General features: G+C 42.0%; 1 protein-coding gene across 4 annotated transcripts in view; it reads left to right on the forward strand.

Moving 5' to 3' along the window:
* Window positions 1–20,960, forward strand: part of STAG1 (STAG1 cohesin complex component) — a 378,319-nt gene that overhangs the window by 169,919 nt on the left and 187,440 nt on the right. For all 4 annotated transcript variants that reach the window (XM_048863147.2, XM_048863151.2, XM_048863150.2 and 1 more), the window contains 2 exons: window positions 6,021–6,094; window positions 14,850–14,973. In XM_048863147.2, the coding sequence (XP_048719104.1) occupies window positions 6,021–6,094; window positions 14,850–14,973 (198 nt within the window). The remainder of the gene's footprint in view (window positions 1–6,020; window positions 6,095–14,849; window positions 14,974–20,960) is intronic.

Here is a 20,960-nt window from a genome sequence, read left to right on the forward strand (position 1 = left end):
CCTGTTAACCCTTACTGCTGTGTTTTGTCCCTGCCAGGCTTGTTGGCTTCTCTCTCTTGTCCCTCTACTTGCTCCCTTGTGATCCGCTAGCCAGAATTTTCAAAGGAGGTATTTAGTGAACAGGCATGAGGTGGCTAAAGGGTCAGCCAGTGACCATATGAATGTCTGTTCACAAGGACATTGTGCTTTAAAGATTCCTGAGAGGAGCCAGAGGTAGTAGGGCACACCAGCATGCCCAAATGATTGACAGATATTCAAAACATGGGTGCCAGTTTGGCAGGCTACTTAGGGATATGTTGCTGTGCCCATACCTGCCAGTGTAGCATGTGCTGATAGATCATTAAGATGCAGATTCACCTGCACATAGAAAATCACCTGCTACACCTGGACATGCTACCAACAAGCCTGACAGCGTTGCCTTATCTGTTTAGGTGATGGTCCCAAAAGATTGCAAGGAGAAGGTTCAGTTCCTCACTGAGAAATGCTGGTGCAGGAACCAAGGCTTCTAGAGATTTGCTCTGTAAGATGAACACTGATCAGAAAAAAATAATTGACCGCGTCAGTGCTATGGATAGGCCCTGGAGGATTATGAGGAGATCAGGGATGACAGAGGGACTTGCATGTACATTCCATATGACCATAAAGAGTTGTGAATGGTGAAGGGCTATCTAGCTAAGTTGAGGAAGAACAGCAGATAACTCAGTAGGTGGTCTAGACCATCATAACAAAGTCATGCAGGAGATTGCTGGTCTGGACACATTAGCAGTGAGCAGCTAGGTATTTTTTAATGCATCACTGACTGGTTTTGTGACCAAAACAAAAAGATTAGAGGCTTTTCTGATGTCCTGTTGGTGTCCCAGTGTCTGTGTTTGCCAGTTCATTTCTTATTGACCAAGTGATCTTTATTGCTCCTTTGGTTTTCATGTGTTGGCAGTTTCTGCCAGTCCACAACTTGCTATCTTACTAGATCCTTTAGCTAGCTGAGGCGTCTGATGGATGGAGATTCTTACCTGGCCAACACTCCGTCTGGGGGAATTACCTGGGGGTGGAGACTGATCTGGTAATTTATAAGTAGATTCTGTATTTCCTCCTGGATATGAGAGAGGAACATCCAGAACTGGGCCAAGAGAGATGGCAGGCACAAGGGAGATGCTTTCTTTTACTCATGCCAGTGTCATGGCTGATGGTGCGGAAGCCCTGACAATGGAAAATAATATACAAATCTCAAGTTTCATCAACGGTTGGCTCAGAACATAGTCTCTCATCAGCCCTTAACCATGTTGAGATGGCAGAGACCAACATGTGGGCTCACGGGGGCATCCCACCTCAGGCTATCCCACCTCTGTGACTCAGCATCAACAGCACTAGTTGTGAAAGGGGCCAGTGCCCTGCTGTGCTTTCACTTGCTACTGCTGCTCAGCACAGTGGCCAGCTATTGTGGGTCCATTCTCAGCTAATCTCAGAGCCACTGTGGAAAACACTGAGAAAAAAAGGAGGAGTGAACCCTCCATTCTGTCCCGTGACCTACCCCATTGAATCTTGTTCATTGCAGCTCATTTTCCCATTTGAACAGAATGTCTGTGTATTGCTTTGTGCTCTTTTTCTGTACTCACAAGAACAGCCATACTATCTAGCTCTGTATCCTGTCTTCCAACAGTGGCCAATGCCAGGTGCCCCAGAGGGAATGAACAGAGCAGGTAATCATCAAGTGATCCATCCCCTGTTGCCCATTCCCAGCTTCAGGCAAACAGAGGCTAGGGACACCATCTCTGCCCATCCTGGTTAGTAGCTATTGATGGACCTATCCTCCATGAACTTATCTAGTTCTTTTTTGAACCCTGTTATAGTCATGGTCTTCACAACATCCTCTGGCAAGGAGTTCCACAGGTTGACTGTGCGTTGTGCGAAAAAATACTTTTTTTTCTTTTGTTTTAAACCTGCTGCCCTGTTAATTTCATTTGGTGCCCCCTAGTTCTTATGTTATGAGAAGGAGTAAATAACACTTCCTTATTTACTTTTTCCAAACCAGTCATGATTTTATAGACCTGTATCATATCCCCCTTTAGTCATCTCTTTTCCATGCTGAAAAGTCCCAGTCTTATTAATCGCTCCTCATATGGAAGCCGTTCCATACCCCTAATAATTTTTGTTGCCCTTTTCTGAACCTTTTCCAATTCCAACATATCTTTTTTGAGATGGGGCAACCACATCTGCACACAGTATGCAAGATGTGGGCATACCATGGATTTATATAGAGGAAATATTATGTTTTCTGTCTTCTTATCTATCCCTTTCTTAATGATTCCCAGTGTTCTGTTAGCTTTTTTGACTGCTGCTGCACATTGAGTGGATGTTTTCAAAGAACTATCCACAATGACTGTAAGATCTTTTTCTTGCGGGGTAAGAGCTAATTTAGACCCCATCATTTTATATGTTTAGTTGGGATTATGTTTTCCAATATGCATTGCTTTGCATTTATCAACATTGAATTTCATCTGCCATTTTGTTGCTCAGTCACCCAGTTTTGTGAGATTCCTTTGTAACTCTTTGCAATCTGCTTTGGACTTAACTATCATGAGTAGTCTTGTATCATCTGCAAATTTTGCCACTTCAGTGTTCTCCCCTTTTTCCAGATAATTTATGAATATGTTGATCTGTACTGGTCCCAGCACAGACCCCTAGGGGACACCACTATTTACCTCTCTCCATTCTGAGAATTGACCATTTATTCCTACCCTATGTTACTGCCTCCCCCATATTATTTATAAACTTCAATCTTGTATCCTTAACTTTTCTTTGATACTGTCATGGGGTCCACTTACCGTTGATGGTGCCTCCTCCTGGGGATTAGCTCTGTCAGGTGTCGCCTTCCTCTGGTGGTGTCCCTACCTATTGTCCTTTCTCACTCCCAGGCCCATCTCCCTCTGGGAACCACAGCCTCCTCTTCATGACTCAGCGTTCCTTCCAGGTCACTATGTAGTTCCCCCTTGCGTGCCCCACAAAGTATTTCCAAAACAAATTTTCCCAGCCAGTCCACTGTCCTTTGCCTGGTCTATGCCATGTGCTCAGGGGCTGTTAAGGGAACCAGGGCCCGCCTTCTACCCTGGCTTGCAGCTCAGGGGCCCTCCAGTCAGCAGCTAAGGCCTGCATTGTCCTACCTTTCTGCTTTCCCCCTGAGCCTTTTCTACCTTCCTGGTTCCCCCCTGGTTTGCCAGCCTCCCAATTCCCTTCTCCAAGGGAGTTACTGCAGCCTACTTCCTACAGCCCCCTTCTGCTTTCAGGGCTTTATACTGTTCCTGTCTAGATAAGCCTCCCTATTTCATCAATTCCCTGTCCCCTGGCTCCTCCTTCAGGTGCAGCCTGGACAGTTAGATAGGCCCAATAACCCCTTCAATCTTGTGTGGGGTGAACACTCCATCACAAATACTTACCTCATTTCTGCGTAAATTAACAGTTCATTTCAGAATTCCTCCTTGGGTTCCAATTCTTCCTCAGAGTGGACAGGGCTCTGTGCTCATCTTTATCCTCATTGTCCTTCTCTTCTTCTGCCTCATCTAGGTTGACTCCAGCCATATATTTCTGTTCATGTGGCTGACTGTCTGGGTCTTGTGCCTCAGCTGCTGCTTCTTTAGTATAGGATATGAGGTCAGCAAAGGCAGTGCTGATTGAAAACTAGCACAGCCTATGCCTTTGCGGATTCATGTGCTTAATCGTCTAATTTGTGTGTCTAAATTGGCTTGAGTTCGAAAATACTGTGTTGCCTATCCTTGAAGCCATGCCCACAATCCTGTCCTTTTGTGTATACTCATCCTTTTGTACAGGGGCTGTATGTGCCCAACTATCCCTTTTGCACTTATCCCTTGCTTGCACTGTGGAATAAAACGTGCCTATGGGGATTTGTGTGCGCATTTTTTTGAAAATTTAGCCCTTAACTCCTGTGTACCTCAGTTTTTCCATGTATAAGGTGGTGTATAATGATTTCTCTCCTCTCAGGGAAGTAGGGCTGCCAACCCTCCAGGATTGTCCTGGAGCCTCCAGGAATTAAATATTAATCTTTAATTAAAGATTATGTCATGTGATGAAACCTCTGGGAATACGTCCAACCAAAATTGGCAACCCTAAAGTGTGAGGCTTAACTATTCATTTGTACAAATTACATTGAGATCTTCACATGGAAGGTAGTATAGAAATGCTAAGAATTATAAATGAAATCACTTGTTGAAATTATCTGGTCTGTGCTATGCAGGCGGTCAGACTAAATTATGATAATGTTCCCTTCTGGCCTTCGTATGTTGAATCTATGAAAAAAATGTTAATTATTATATATATATCTGTGCAATCTGTACTGGCAATCCTATATTGTGGCTTTGTACTGAAGACATGAAATATTTTCATTCCTGCACTTTGTAGTGTTATACTTTGATATTAAGAAATGCTGTGAATGATAAAAAGGAAGAGTTAATGCCCTTTTTGATGGAACAGTTATGATTTTGTGTGGTAAAGGCAGTTATGCCTTGAAAAAGGATTATGTAAAACGGGCACCTTCTTTCTCAGCAGATCTGTTCTTTTTGTGTAATCTGGGTCATATTTACTTAATTTAGTGACAAAAGTAAGATTTTACTGTTTTTTCTTGTTAGGCCTGGTCTACATACAATTTTTGTATTGGTGTAATTCTATCAATTGAGGGATACTTTTTTAGTTGTGGTTATACAGGAGCAATCCAGAGTGGATGCAGTTATACTGGTATAAATGTGCTTATACAAATGTAGCTTATTCCTCTTTCCATATGGGAATAAGATGTAGTGACATGAACATATTTATACCATTATAACTGTATTGACATTTGGGAGAGGAGGAGATATGCCACTTTATCTATAGTTTTGTATGTAGAGAAGCCCTAAGTCATGCAAAGCCAACACAGCTGAAACTGAGTGAGCTGGATTTTATTCACTTTTGCACATGATCAGTAGAATTACTTACTAATTTCCAGTTAGTTACACCTGTAAATCCCAATTGGAAACACCAGAGTTATACAGGTGTAATTGGAAGACATAATTTGTCAGTAGATTTAATAGTAGTAATGGTGACATGCAAGATATCAATAATTCATTTGAACTCTTCCCTGGGATGAGTTTTCAGAACAGGAACTCAGAAAAGCAATTCTTTTACTTGTAAAATCAGCATATTTGATACAGAAATCAATGAGGGAGAATAAACATGAATCCCCATTATGCCATTTTTTAAAGAGTCTGTTTTTACAGTAGATCTTCACATTAGGGCACAAGGCTGGGTGTCAGGGGACTAGCCCCAACTCTAAGCACCTAGGTGCCAATTCTAGAAAGTTTCCCTATTCAGTAAAGCAATTAAGCATATACCTAACATTAAGCATGTGCATTGAAGTCAGTGGCAGTTAAGCACATACTTAAAGTCAAGCAGATGCTTTAATGCTTTCCTGAATTGGGGCCACAAGTTTGAAAAATTTATTCTTTTAAATTCATAATTAGGCCTTGTAAGTTTTTAAGGCCCGGCTTGACAAAGCCCTGTCTGGGATGATTTAGTTGGTGTTGGTCCTGCTTTGAGCAGGGGATTGGACTAGATGACCTCCTGAGGTCTCTTCCAATCCTAATATTCTGTCATTCTATGATTTCCAGAGATGCTGAGCACCTGCAGATCCATTTACTTAAATGAAGATTGAAGGTGGTCAGCAGAATTGGGCACTTAATCTCTCCTTGCCTCAATTTTCTTTGCAAAAAAGGGGGCTCATACTTAGTCAAAGGGTTGCTTCTCAGTCTAAATTCATTAATGTTTGTAGAATGTGTTAACTTCCTTCCATGAAGGCACTATATATGTATAAAATGTTTTTATTTATACCTATTGGGAAGAAGAGAAATGCAAATTATAATACCTTTGAATGAAGCATACTTCTCAAATCAAGTAGTATAATGTTTCAGGATGCTAATACTATAAATTATCAGGATGCCAGTCTGAAATATTAGTGATCTTTTATTTCTTTTTTGCAGCTGCAAGAAAACCAAGATGAAATCGAAAATATGATGAACTCTATTTTTAAGGGCATATTTGTTCATAGATACCGGTAAGAGAATGAGCATTGTAGAGGGCCTTATTTGCTGAATTCAATAAAAATTTATGTTGATTTTCTTGTGGTGTAACATTCTAGGTCCCCCTGAAACAAAACTAAAACCGTTATAATCTTTGAAGTTAAGAAAGAGAATTTAGGTGTCTCCCTTTTTTACCCAAATAAATAAGATACCCAGACAACCTTAAACACCATAGGGGAGAAAAAATGAAAAAAGTGAATCCACTGTTAAAAAGCCGTTTCAGCTAAGGTGGGACCACAAAGACTGAAATGCCATAATAATAAGAATAAGCATATGGTTATTTCGTGTTGTACAGAGCAAAAAAGTTAATTGGGTGCCTTCACTGTCCATTTAAATGCCTTAACATTTTGGATGTCTTCTAAGTTTAACCTTAACTCTAAATTTCCTGGATTTGTAATTCTTGTTTTAGCTACAATTGCAAACATTATTATAGTGATTTTTGTCCTTAAATTACTGATGTGTACTCTCCATCTTAATTCCAATTTAACAATGTTTTTACTTGGGAATTTGGGGGAAACTTTAAATAAGTTTTAGAGCCAGAAAAACCAGCAGGTTCTGGCAGCTTTGTGCTAATTTGGAGCAGTGCAAATCAATTAATTTACAATGGCTAGTTAAAATTAATTTATGGCTGCTTCACATCACAGATAGTGCAAAGCAGCTGGAGCATACTGGTGAATTTGTTCCTTATTTTACAACTGATTGCTTGGCTTATTTATGTAAGATAAGATAATATGTTAACATTGTAATTAATTGTTTAAAAACATGTAAACTTGCGAAGTAAGCTTCCAGGATATGAAACTGTGGAATTCAACTGTTTTAGTCATAAAGAAACATATGTTGTTCAACTTTAAAATTTTGCAAAAGGAAAAGGAGTACTTGTGGCACCTTAGAGACTAACAAATTTATTTGAGCATAAGCTTTTGTGAGCTACAGCTCACTTCATCGGATGCATTTTGGTCATCTGTGAAAGCCTTGAGGCAGACTGGGCAAAAAGAGAACAGTGGGTGGGTAACAGTAGGGCTGCCTGGGGGGTGTGAACAGAAATATGTGGGGATGTTAGGAAGTTCATAGAATAACAGAGTTGGAAGGGACCTCTGGAGACCGTCTAGTCCAACCCCCTGCCCAGAGCAGGACCAATCCCAACTAAATCATCCCAGCCAGGGCTGTGTCAAGCCTGACCTTAAAAACTTCTAAGGAAGGGGATTCCACCACCTCCCTAGGTAACGCATTCCAGTGTTTCACCACCCTCCTAGTGAAAAAGTTTTTCCTAATATCCAACCTAAACCTCCCCCACTGCAACTTGAGACCATTACTCCTTGTCCTGTCATCTGCTATCACTGAGAATAGTTTAGATCCATCCTCTTTGGATCCACCTTTCAGGTAGTTAAAAGCAGCTATCAAATCCCCCCTCATTCTTCTCTTCTGTAGACTAAACAATCCTAGTTCCCTCAGCCTCTCCTCATAACTCATGTGTTCCAGTCCCCTAATCATTTTTGTTGCCCTTCGCTGGACCCTCTCCAATTTCTCCACATCCTTCTTGTAGTGTGGGGCCCAAAACTGGACATAGTACTCCAGATGAGGCCTCACCAATGTCGAACAGAGGGGAATAATCATGTCCCTCGATCTGCTGGCAATGCCCCTACTTATACAGCCCAAAATGCCATTGACCTTCTTGGCAACAAGGGCACACTGTTGACTCATATCCAGCTTCTCGTCCACTGTCACCCCTAGGTCCTTCTCTGCAGAACTGCTGCCTAGTCTGTAGTGGTGCATTGGATTCTTCCATCCTAAGTGCAGGACTCTGCACTTGTCCTTGATGAACCTCATCAGATTTCTTTTGGCCCAATCCTCCAATTTGTCTAGGTCCCTCTGTATCCTATGCCTACCCTCCAGCGTGTCTACCACTCCTCCCAGTTTAGTGTCATCCGCAAACTTGCTGAGGGTGCAATCCACACCATCCTCCAGATCATTAATGAAGATATTGAACAAACCCGGCCCCAGGACCGACCCTTGGGGCACTCCGCTAGATACCGGCTGCCAACTAGACATGGAGCCATTGATCACTACCCGTTGAGCCTGACAATCTAGCCAACTTTCTACCCACCTTGTAGTGCATCCATCCAGCCCATACTTCTTTAACTTGCTGACAAGAATACTGTGGGAGACTGTGTCAAAAGCTTTGCTAAAGTCGAGGAATAACACGTCCACTGCTTTCCCTTCATCCACAGAACCAGTTATCTCATCATAGAAGGTAATTAGATTAGTCAGGCATGACTTTCCCTTGGTGAATCCACGCTGACTGTTCCTGATCACTTTCCTCTTGTCTAAGCGCTTCAGAATTGATTCCTTGAGGACATGCTCCATGATTTTTCCGGGGACTGAGGTGAGACTGACCGGCCTGTAGTTCCCAGGATTCTCCTTCTTCCCTTTTTTAAAGATGGGCACTACATTAGCCTTTTTCCAATCTTCCGGGACTTCCCCCGATCGCCATGAGTTTTCAAAGATAATGGCCAATGGCTCTGCAATCACAGCCGCCAATTCCTTCAGCACTCTTGGATGCAACGCATCCAGCCCCATGGACTTGTGCACGTCCAGTTTTTCTAAATAGTCCCGAACCACTTCTTCCTTCACAGAGGGCTGGCCACCTCCTCCCCATGCTGTGCTGCCCAGTGCAGTAGTCTGGGAGCTGACCTTGTTCATGAAGACAGAGGCAAAAAAAGCATTGAGTACATTAGCTTTTTCACATCTTCTGTCACTAGGTTGCCTCCCTCATTTAGTAAGGGGCCCACACTTTCCTTGGCTTTCTTCTTATTGCCAACATACTTGAAGAAACCCTTCTTGTTACTCTTAACATCCCTTGCTAGCTGCAACTCTAGGTGTGATTTAGCCTTCCTGATTCCATTCCTACATGCCCGAGCAATATTTATATACTCATCCCTGGTCATTTGTCCAATCTTCCACTTCTTTTAAGCCTCTTTTTTGTGTTTAAGATCAGCAAGGATTTCACTGTTAAGCCAAGCTGGTCGCCTGCCATATTTACTATTCTTTCGACACATCGGGATGGTTTGTCCCTGTAACCTCAATAAGGATTCTTTAAAATACAGCCAGCTCTCCTGGACTCCTTTCCCCCTCATGTTATTCTCCCAGGGGATCTTGCCCATCAGTTCCCTGAGGGAATCAAAGTCTGCTTTTGTGAAGTCCAGGGTCCATATTCTGCTGCTTTCCTTTCTTCCTTGTGTCAGGATCCTGAACTCGACCATCTCATGGTCACTGCCTCCCAGGTTCCCATCCACTTTTGCTTCCCCTACTAATTCTTCCTGGTTTGTGAGCAGCAGGTCAAGAAGAGCTCCGCCCCTAGTTGGTTCCTCCAGCACTTGCACCAGGAAATTGTCCCCTACAGTTTCCAAAAACTTCCTGGATTGTCTGTGCACCGCTGTATTGCTCTCCCAGCAGATATCAGGATGATTGAAGTCGCCCATGAGAACCAGGGCATGTGATCTAGTAGCTTCTGCAACTTGCCGGAAGAAAGCCTCGTCCACCTCATCCCCCTGGTCCGGTGGTCTATAGCGGACTCCCACCATGACATCACCCTTGTTGCTCAGGCTTCTAAACTTAATCCGGAGACTCTCAGGTTTTTCTGCAGTTTCATACTTGAGCTCTGAGCAGTCATACTGCTCCCTTACATACAGTGCAACTCCCCCACCTTTTCTGGCCTCCCTGTCCTTCCTGAACAGTTTATACCCATCCATGACAGTACTCCAGTCATGCGACTTATCCCACCAAGTCTCCGTTATTCCAATCACATCATAATTCCCTGACTTTGCCAGGACCTCCAGTTCTCCCTGCTTGTTTCCCAGGCTTTGTGCAAGTTGATTGGAGATGACAAGGGGAAGGGGAAGGGGAATCCGAGGTTTCTGCCTGGGTAAGGTGGACAGAGGAATTTAGTGGTAATGTTAGAATAGAGGGAGAAGACCAGACATGTGCATGGGTCTTATGGAGGTCTATTATGTGCAGAGGGGCTTGGGTTAGGAAGAGCAATGCTGTGAACTAGGCAGGTGTCGGAGGTAGGCTCTCAGGCCTTTGATGTCAAGGCATGGTGCTTGAAAGGCTGCTCATGGCAATGTTGCCTCAGCTTGACTGTGGGAAGCTAAAGCAGGAACGTAGGGGGAGCCTTTAAAAGACAGAGGCACTGCAACTCAGGGTCTGGGATCCCCCCACCTCTTTGAATAGCACTGATTTCCCTAATACAGCCCTCTTCTCTACAAACAACCCTTTTGCCCCTAGGCTTTATGCACAGCCTTGCTTTCTTTTGCCCCACACATCCACATTCTGTTCCTGTCTCCCACATAGCCTCATTTACTATCTGCTTGGTTCTTTCAACACTAGAAAGCAGCACTGTGAAAAACAGGAGAGTTGCCAAGTGCTTGGAGGGCAAGGATGAGTGAATGAAGATGTGAAGGGGCACAAGGGAAAGGTCAGCAGGTCTCTGATATGTTGCGAAGTAGAGAAGAGGATGTCCAGGGTCGTGGGTTAAGTGGGGATATGAGCATGATACTGCATTCAAAGGATTTGAGGTGGGTTTTTTTGCATTTGTGTTGTGATGGAAATAAGGTGGCTATCCTGCTTCCATGCTTACCTCTCAGGGTCTGGGACTGTGATTTGTCAAGTAGTCTACAGTGAAAGAGATGAGCTGGCACTGGGTCTGTGGCATTATGTAGCCAGGTTTGATGGTGCAGGCTAGAACATGGATATCTTATTGGTAACCAGATTATGAACGACAGAATTCCTCTGCCCACTGACATTGAACTGCATAAGCTGAAGCTCTTGGGCTTGATTGTGCTCTGACACCTCATTGTAAAGACATTAGAGTTATACCATTGAAGTGGGCATAATCCTAACCCTAAAACTGGTCTGAGAGCAGAATCAGACTGTGTTGGTATGTGCCTTTTCATTAGCTCTAAATGAGAACTCCAGATCCATCTAAGTAGAAACGCAAGCTGATGTGTAATGGATTTATTAAGTGTTGGTCTACTGCTGGACCAGATGCCTTGGATGAGAGAGGTTTGCTTGACACTCCCTAGCATTATGTTGGTGTCATGATGTGGGAGGAGTCAGAGGTTGCAAATCATCTTCTTTTAGTGCAGAAAGGGGACACAGAGGTATTTTAGGCTTTGAATTACGTAACTAACATGAAGATGGGGGGTCGTGGTCTTGTCACCAAACAGAGGGAGGAAAAAGCTCTTCTCTCTGCTAGTAGCAGTTTTGAGGGATTTTGCAGCCCTCACCCCCACCCACACATTGTGGTGGTATAGCCTGTAAAAAAACAAAAAAATTCCATACTCCATTGGATGGAAGATTAACACTTAAAGCTGACTTACTGGCCCATCTCCCACTGGTGATGGTGGTGGGAAATAACTGTAGCTGCCATTGCTGCTAAGGGATAGCGGAGAAGAGTAGATGGTTTTTCAAAGACTCTCCTGTCAATCCAAGCACATTCTCATGCTGCTGCCAGCAACGAAAGCCCTTGTTTCTGTCAGTGTTGTTTTGGGAAGGAGAAACCTGATGGATGACTTCTTGTCTGCGGACAAGGGGCATATGCCAGTATTCACACAGCTGGCTCTATGAGATGTTTGCCGCCATTGATCATGGGATTCTGCTGTCTCACTATATAGATTTAACAGAGGTGTTGAGAGGGTGATAATAGGCTGCTCCTCTGCCTGTCTGCAAAGCCCTTACCTGTGAAGTTAATCAGGGATCCATCCTCTCTCCAGTTTCTTCAGTTTGTATGGAGCCATTTGGAGAGATAGTGAGATGACACAGACTGAAATGCCAGCAGTATGTGGACAACGTAATGCATTACATCTAATTCCAGCTGCCCCAGCTCTGCTGGTGCCCAAGGAACATACAAACTTGAATGAAGGGTAGCTGACTGAAGCCAAACCCAGGCAAAAAGAAAGTGATGTTGGTGAGGAGAGGGAAGCTCTTCAAAGAACTCTCCGCCCCTATAATGGCCTTAAAGCTTTCTTCCCTCAGATGATCAAGATGGTCTGTAGACTTGGGGTCCTTTTAGTCTCCTCACTCCATGTACAGGTAGTTATGATGGCAAAAAAATGCCTTTTCTATGTACAGTTAGCTAGGACATTCTTCCCCGTCCTGATGGATTCATACTTGGTCACAGTAATCTATGCATTGGTGACTTCCAGGTTTAATTAGGAATGAAACTTTTGACCTTAGAAAGGTTCAGCTGGTTTGGAATACAGCCTGCCTGTGTAGCAACACAGGGTGTTGTCTGTCATTCTAGTCCTTTACACTGGCTTCTCTTTTAATATTAAGTGAAATGGAAGATTTCAGTACTGATAACTTATTGGAAAAGGTACAGAGAAAAGCAACAAAAATGATTAAGGGTATGGGACGATTCCATCTGAGTAGAGAGTAAAAAGACTGGAACTTTTCAACTTGGAAAAGAGAAAACTAAGAGGGGATATGATAGAGGTCTATGAAATCATGAATGGTTTGGAGATAGTGAATAAGGAAGTGTTATTTACTAGGTTCAAGGAATTCAGTAAATCACAGAGTCTGTTTGTCTTTTATGGTACTGAGAGTAAAAGACAGGCAATTACATCATAGTGCCTAAGTGAGTTAGGCTTTGTACAGAGGAATGTTACAAAGAAACTAGGGCTGTCGATAAATCACAGTTAACTCACCTGATTAACTAAAAAAAATTAATCGTGATAAAAAATAATCACGATTAATCACAGTTTTTATTGCACTGTTAAATAATAGAATACCAATTGCAATTTATTAAAGGGGAGAGAAAAGAATAGCAAAGAGAAAATGCAGCTTCTGTCTCTGATGTTGATTTTCACTTGCATCCTCATTACTGAAAAAAACAGATGCAGCACATGGTCTAATCAACCACTCTGAGACCTGGCAAACTTTACTAGCATTGAAGTGTTTAGGATATTGTTTTTAGTTGCCTTTTTGGTCATGACTCATACCAGTGTTACAGAATATGCAGTCTTCAATGGGTGAGCCAGACTCTCATTAGACAAAAGAAAAAGGAGAGGGATATAAGAGAAGAAATAAATGGGGAAGGAAAAGAACACACAAAGGTGTTTCAAAGGGGGGAGGGATAGCTCAGTGGTTTGAGCATTGGCCTGCTAAACCCAGGGTTGTGAGTTCAATCCTTGAGGGGGCCATTTAGGGATCTGGGACAAAAATTGGGGATTGGTCTTGCTTTGAGTAGGGGGTTGGACTAGATGACCTCCAGAGGTCCCTTCCAACCCTGATATTCTATGATTCTAATGTGTCACACTCACACACACAAAGTCTCACATCTCTGGTAGTATTCAGGATTTAGCCAAAGCTGGTGGAGGTGGCAATGTCATCTGGCTCCATCTCTCTGGCCTGGTCTGGTCAGGGCATCTTTCAGGATTATGATGAAGGAGATCTGGATTCCCAGGAGACTGTTGGTGTGGCAACCATTATGGTGAAGCTTGCTCCTTTCTCTTCTCTTGCCTTTCCATCAGCCAGCATCGTGTTAACCTCCATCTGTTCATCTATATTAATTTTGTTTAAGGGAGTGGTAGGCAGAATGGTTCATCCTCTCATTATTTTGTCCTCCAATAAAACCACTTTTCAACATACCGATTTTGGTTCATTAATTTTTGGTCTCACACTGTTCTTGTTTACCAGCTATTACCTTTACTCAGTCCTTGAATTATATCTGTCGGCCTTTTTGTTTGTACTAATACAGTCTCTCTCTCTCCCTTTTGGAACTTTTCTCATCATTGTTTATTATTATAGGCTATTCTCGCACTTTATGAATGTTCACACACTTTTTATAGTTGAGCTCACGATTAGGGTAAGTTTTTAGACCCAGTTATCACAGCAGATGGGACCCATAGAACCACCCAAGACCAGTAGGTTGGGCTGCAACCTGGGTGTTCACATCCACAACTTCCCTGACTGCAATGAAGATCCCTGGTCCTCTCTCATGTGATCAGTTTGTATACAGTCCTGTGGCTTGCCCCTGCATCGGCTCCTTTGGTCTCTCTGCAGGCAATGAATCATAGGACTGGGTCAAACCTGGTGGCTTTGCAACCTTCAGCTTCTCTCCCCACCTTGGAGTCATCCAGCACCTCCAGTTCCTCACGTTCATCTCAGGAATGGAGATCTGAGCAGGGTTCTCTGGCTGAAAAAAACTAGATTGATTCCTCCTCATTGCTTCCAAGCTTTCAGGCTCCTCTTCACAAAAGGAGCCTGAACACTCATAGAAGTATCCAGACAAAAAAAGAGTCAAGCAACCAGATAGATCTTTGTAGATCATATGTTGGAAACATGGAGTAGACGAAGTCAAGACATTAAGATCGACAGCTACTTATGGAACTTTGAAATAATGGAAGAAGAGATGGAGTAATTGAGGACTGGAGTAGAGTGAAAATCTCTCTTTAGGATGGCAAAAACAGCATACTTAAATACAGAGGGGATGGGATGAAACTGATAAGTTGGTGTGTTTGAGGATAAGTTTAGAGACATCAGAGTTGAACACAAGGATAAAAGAGGACAAAATCAGAGTATGGATACGGTGGAGAAAGTAAAAACAGACCTATAAATATTGTGGTATTATAAGGTGCTAGTAAATTGTCACTAGACTAATGGGGATGGAGGGAAAATTGTATTTGATTAGAATCTTGTTAAAGAGTATTATTTTTTTTTCTTTTTCTCTAGTGATGCTATTGCTGAGATTAGAGCTGTTTGTATTGAGGAAATTGGAGTGTGGATGAAAATGTACAGTGATGCCTTCCTGAATGATAGTTATTTAAAATATGTCGGTTGGACACTACATGACAGGGTAAGTAATATTTTCCAGAGTATGACACCAGGAAAAGTAAATGTTTTCTTTTCCTGTTCAATATATCACCTTTTGATTTTTCTTCCTTTCATTTATTTCTTGACTGATATATTTCTGTAGTCATCATCTTTTGTGTAGCTTAAAACCAGCAATGTTAGATGTCCAGGTCTAGGCTGGTAATCCAGTTGATTGCTTCAGGTGACATGGAGTGGATGACAGAGAAACTACTAAAATATGATTGTTTGGGACGTTGGCTGACATGATGTCGCATAGTTTGAAGTTCATTTCCATACTCACAAATAGGTTTGGATCTCAGTTTCCATTTATGGAGGCGGTTAGTTGCCTCTGATTTTCATGGGGGGAAAACCCTGAGTCTTTGAGCTCTTGCACTGCAAGCCAAAAAGTTTTTCTGGATTTAAGTCAGAGTCTTCAGATATTATTTAGGTCTTCCTGTATTGGGAGATCCTTGTTCCCTCAAATATGATGGGACCCCTGCAGGATTCCTGTGTTGCAACAAATTTGGGGTGAGTGCATGTACACCAGTACAGGAAGCTACAGTTGTGGCTTTGATTTTTACTATGCCTGTAATGATATGCATGACTGTGTTAAGTTGAGAGTTGACAAGTGATGTGAGGGAGCTATGTGCCCAGATGGGTGAGCAGTGTTCTGCAGTATAGTTGCAAGGGCTACTGCAGAGGTCCGTAGAATTTTTTGCATCAGCTCCCCAGGTCATTCCTGCCCATTTTTGGATAAGATTTATACGCATCTTTATTTTATCATGGATATTTTTCAGGTATAGTGATTTTTGAGATTTTGGTCTATGGTTACACCAAAATATTTTGGGATAGGATCGTATCTTATCTACTGGCCACAGAAGTCCAAGTACAATTCTGGTCTACTGTTTGATTGTTTAGATTAAATGCTGATACAACTACCTTAGTGGGGTTTGGTTTTAGTCAGAGCAATGTCATCAGCACAGACAAATTTCTGTGATGATGTTTGAGGAAGGTTGCTCATATAGATATTAAACAGAATTGGTGATAGGGCTGATCCTTGTGGTAGACTATCATTGACAGTGCATGGCCTGCTGACCTGGTCACCAAGGAAAACATGAAATCTGTGATTGGTCAGAACTTCTCAGAAGAATTTTATCATTGCATTGCATGGAATAACTTAGCAGGCTTTTAGAAGGAGGCAATAATATCCCTCATACCATATTGTATGCCTCAAATAAGTCTAAGAAAGCCGACTCAGTTGTGAGTTTTCACTGGAATTCCACCTTTGTGTGGTGTTAAGGCTAATACTTGGTTAGTACAGCTGCAGCCTGGTTATATACCTGCTTGTTTGGTTGGTAGCATTGCTTTTACAGGCAGTATGATCATTGCCAGTAATATTCTCTCCATAAGCTTGTATGACATGCAGAGGAGTGAGATAGGCTGGTACTGTAAAGGATTACCGGTTAGCTTCCCAGGTTTGGCAGCCTCGCACCGGATTCTCAGGACAAACCCTGAGGAATGGATATTGGAGAACAGTATTGCCAGCCATTTTTTGTACTTAGCTCTGAGATTTTTAACACATTCTGGCAAAACACCATCAGGTCCTGCAGCATTCCCAGCTTTCATGAGTGAAAAGGTCTTATTGACCTCCTCAACAGTGAAGGGCAGTGGTAGCAGGGCGGAGGCAAGTGGTAAGATGACTATTTGCCAGAGTATTCTGCGCTCAATAAACTTGTCCTGTGGTGCTTTTTATGTGCATAAGAAGTATTCCTGCAGTCACATCAACTGAGACTTTAGTATTTCACTGTTTTACTGGCTTTGCAGGCCCATGCTGGTGCAATAATATCCAAGCTTAGCAACTGGAGTGAGTAAAGTACAGAGCTTCAACCATTTCAGTCCATCCTTGGCGGTGCACTAACTTCAGTGACTCTAGTAAGGATGTTGAATATTTACATAATCAAACACTTGGCACTCCTTTCTGTTTTCTTCATTCCACAATAAGGTATATCCTTTTCAATGGCCATAAGGGATGTTTTTTCTTATACCTATTTAGATGATTTGGATGAAACAATCAAAATTTTCAGGTGTTGTTGGAATCACATAGATGGTAGATTCAGTTGTCACAGTGAATCCCGGACAGTTTGCCTTTTGCAACTCCCATTGCAATTTAGGCAATGACATGATTACTGGGAGTCCAATCCCAATATGGATTATCACCAGTCGATGCTGACTGCATGGAAAGTTGCCAAGAATATTTTTGGAGGGATTCTGACAGATTCCGAACTAGTCTTTGGTGAGGAAACCTAGATCTAGGTTTCAGTGGGTTCCAATGGGAAGAATGAGAAGTGTCTCTCTCTGTCTTTCACACTGAAAAGGAGCTAGATGTCTTCATTTGATGACCGTTCCAGAAGTGCCTTGCCTGCAGTATCATTACTAACATAGCCCCACATTGCGTGGTGGCTATTGAAATCACCAACATATATAACCAGGTGATAGGCTGTAGGTAATGGGGGAGAAGGCTCGTCAACATTTTATACACATTAACTACTGTTATATTGTTGATTCTTATTGAGATGGTAAAGATTCCAGAGTTGCTCCTGGCATCTGTTTTGTCATAATCCTTAATGTCCTGCTTGCGTATATAGCAAGACCAAGTTTTGGGTGATGGGAGAGGTGACGAGATTGTAGCTGGCAATATGACAGCGTGATTCTTGGATGTCATCTTTGATATGGGTTTCTTGCAGAGTAATATCTTTGGCTATGTCTACACTACAGACCTTATAGCAGCACAGCTGTACCGCTGCAGCTGCACTGCTGTAAGGTCTCCTGTGTAGCTGCTCTATGCCGGTGGGAGAAAGAACTCCTGCCAGCATAATTCAGTCACCCCCACTGAGCGTCGGTAGGTATGTTGGCAGGAGACACTCTCCCGCCGACATAGCACTGTCCACACTAGTGCTTTCGTCAGTAAAACTTTTATCAGTCGGGGTGGTTTTTTTTTCATACCCTTGACTGACAAAATTGCTAGTGCTGACATAGCCTTTATCATGCATTGCATACATATTGCAAGCTAGGTAGTTGCTATTAGATTGGGATGCACCTTCAACATTCAACTGGCAAATTTGAAAGGCTGAGGCTTATGATTCTCTTAGAGTGGCTCTGGAAGGAGTCACTTTTTGCAGGATAACTATTTCCTTTGATCAATCCAGGGTTTTGCTGAGTGACATTTGGATGCTGATTTGATAATCTTCGTTATATCTAAGTATGTGACAGGGCAAACCATGAGAAGGTTGTCATCACCTGCACATATCAGTAGTTGAATTAAATAACTGCGTGCTAGCTGATGTCTGAATTTTTTGATGAGTTCTGTCTTCACTGGAGTGTTTATCAGCTGTTCCCTTCCATATTGCTTTTCCTCTGGTCATGGGAAAGGGGACTGGTCTTCCAGGGACACCTCTGAGAATACTTGCTATCTGGAATGGTATGGACGGAGAGACTTAAATAGCGTTTTGACTTTATTACATGCTTCATTAGTCTTTCAGTCAGCTGGCAATTGAGAGGAATAACCTGGGCCTCCAAGTCATCTTTACTCAACAGGAGGAGACAGTGATCTCTGGTATCCTCCAATCTAGAGAGAGGAAAAGGAAAGCTTCCTATATATCCTGGGAATAGACCATTTACTGGAAGCCAATAAGAAAGCAGCTAAAGGTTTCATTGAAGAGGGCAAGCTTGTTTCTCAACATTCCCTGAAAGCAACCTATAATGCTTCCAATGAAACAGCTAGATCTTAGGCTACAAACATCACATTTTGGAGATACTCCTGGCTGTTCTTGTCAGGTATCTGTGGGAGCCCGGATAAGAACTGAAGTCCTTTTCTTAGAAAGACAGCAAGAGAGAAGGTGTGTTCACTCACAAAGTGGATGAACCCTTGCAATAGTTTAAATGAGACAAAGTTTCATAGACTTTACGGTCAGAAGAGGCCATTATCATCATCTAGTCTGACCTCCTGCACATTGCAGGTCATAGAACCTTGCCCTCCCACTCCTCTGATGTGACCTCTGGCTGAGTCCCTGAAGTCCTCAAATCATGATTTGAAGATTTCAGATTACAGAGAATCCAGCATTTACTCTAGTTTAAACCTGCAAATGACCCGTGCCCCATGCTGCAGAGGAAGGTGAAAAACCTGCAGAGTCTCTGCCAATCTGACCTGGGAAAAAATTCCTTCTCAACTCCAAATATGGCAGTCAGTTGGACCCTAAGCACATCGGCAAGAACCACCAGCCAGACACCTTTGGGAAAGAATTCTTGGTAATAACTCAGATTTTTTCCCCATCTTGTGTCCCATCGTTGGTTATTTGGGATATTTGCTACTAGGGTGGATTTCATTTAAATCATGATTTAAATCACTAGTCAGGAAGACCTGATTTAATCATGGATTTCTACATAAAAGTGCATTCTTGTTGGTTGTTATAACCTTAATACATATTTTTCACAACGCAGAGATAGATGTAGCGTTCATTTTTAGAAGGTACACATGATACATTTTTTAAGTGATTTATTTTGAAAACTTTTCAGATTAGTTTTACAGCTATATCAGAAAATGAATGATTGTTTGGTTATTTCATTTACCAAAGGTAATTGAAGCAGATATTTATGAAGTCATTGGGAGGCGAACTATCTCCAGTTCAACAGGTTAATCACTAATATTTGGAGGATTTTCTTGCTATGCTGTATTAGGAGGAGAACATCACCAGACAGACATTTAAATTGTTTTATTTAACTAAAACAACAACGTTATGTATTCTGGATTTTTTTCTTCAACAACAAACATGTAATATTTTAACAAAACAAGCATATGAATTTTTGAATTATTTAAACATTCAATTTTTTTAAAATCAGGTTTGTTTTTGTTAAAATTGTTTTTAACTAAAATAGTTAAATGAAATATTTAAAAAAACAAAAAACAAAAATTAAATCAACTATGTCAGCCAGGTCAACATGAGAAGCTTAAAATATTGGCTTCTGCAGCTAACTCACTCGTCTTCACCTTCATTTTCCTGTTTGTTCATCATCTGGAAAAGAAAAACAAGCTTTCCTGCTTTTTCAGGTCCCAAACGATTTCTCAATTTGGAATGAATTAGTCCAAAGGAAGAAAATATTCTTTCTACACCGTCAGAAGCAGCTACTGCTGTTAAAAGTGAGATTATCACTTCAACAGTCTCTGAATCCAAGTGCTTAAGTGACTTCCACCAGTTCGCTGGTGTGACTTTCTTTAAAACATCATCAGCAAACACATATTTCTTGAATTGATTAGGGGGCCCTGCTTTGAGCAGGGGGTTGGACTAGATGACCTCCTGAGGTCCCTTCCAACCCTGATATTCTATACTATGATTCTATGAATGGGTCACCTTTAGCTCTGAAGTTTATTATAGTTGGCATTACGGAAGGATGGTTGCTGGGTGTCCATGTCATAACCAACTCCTCTTCTTCAGCAGTTAAGGTTTAACCTTTGTACCAAATATTGAGAATATTTGCAAGAAAATGAGCTGGAGATAATGCTTGTCCCATTCGTTCTTTTAATTATTGTAATTTAACTCTGTCATTGCTTATTTCTCTTTTTGAGATCTCACTCAGTTCCTCCCAAATTTCAACAGCGCCAGCAATAAAACGGCAATTTCCCTGCATTTTGTTCAAGGCTACAGAAACAGGCTTCAGGGTACTCAGCATGTGTTCAACATTTCTCTTAAGCTCAATGTTGAGAACTTTGGCTGTGACAGTGCCATCTGTTTTTTTCACGATTTTGTTCATAAACTGTCATCAGATTAGGCCAGTTCTTGATACAGTGCTCAAAACAGTCCACTACTGAGTTCCATCGCACGTCTTGTGGGAGAGTTAGCTTGGTTCCTCCCACTTTTTTCAGAGCAGCTGCTGCAAAGTGGTTGTTATGGAAGTATTTTGCAGTTTCAACAGCATTAGCCTTTATTACTGGAACAC

The sequence above is a fragment of the Caretta caretta genome, chromosome 9 (genome assembly GCF_965140235.1).
Source record: "Caretta caretta isolate rCarCar2 chromosome 9, rCarCar1.hap1, whole genome shotgun sequence".
In the NCBI taxonomy this organism is placed as follows: Eukaryota; Metazoa; Chordata; order Testudines; family Cheloniidae; genus Caretta; species Caretta caretta.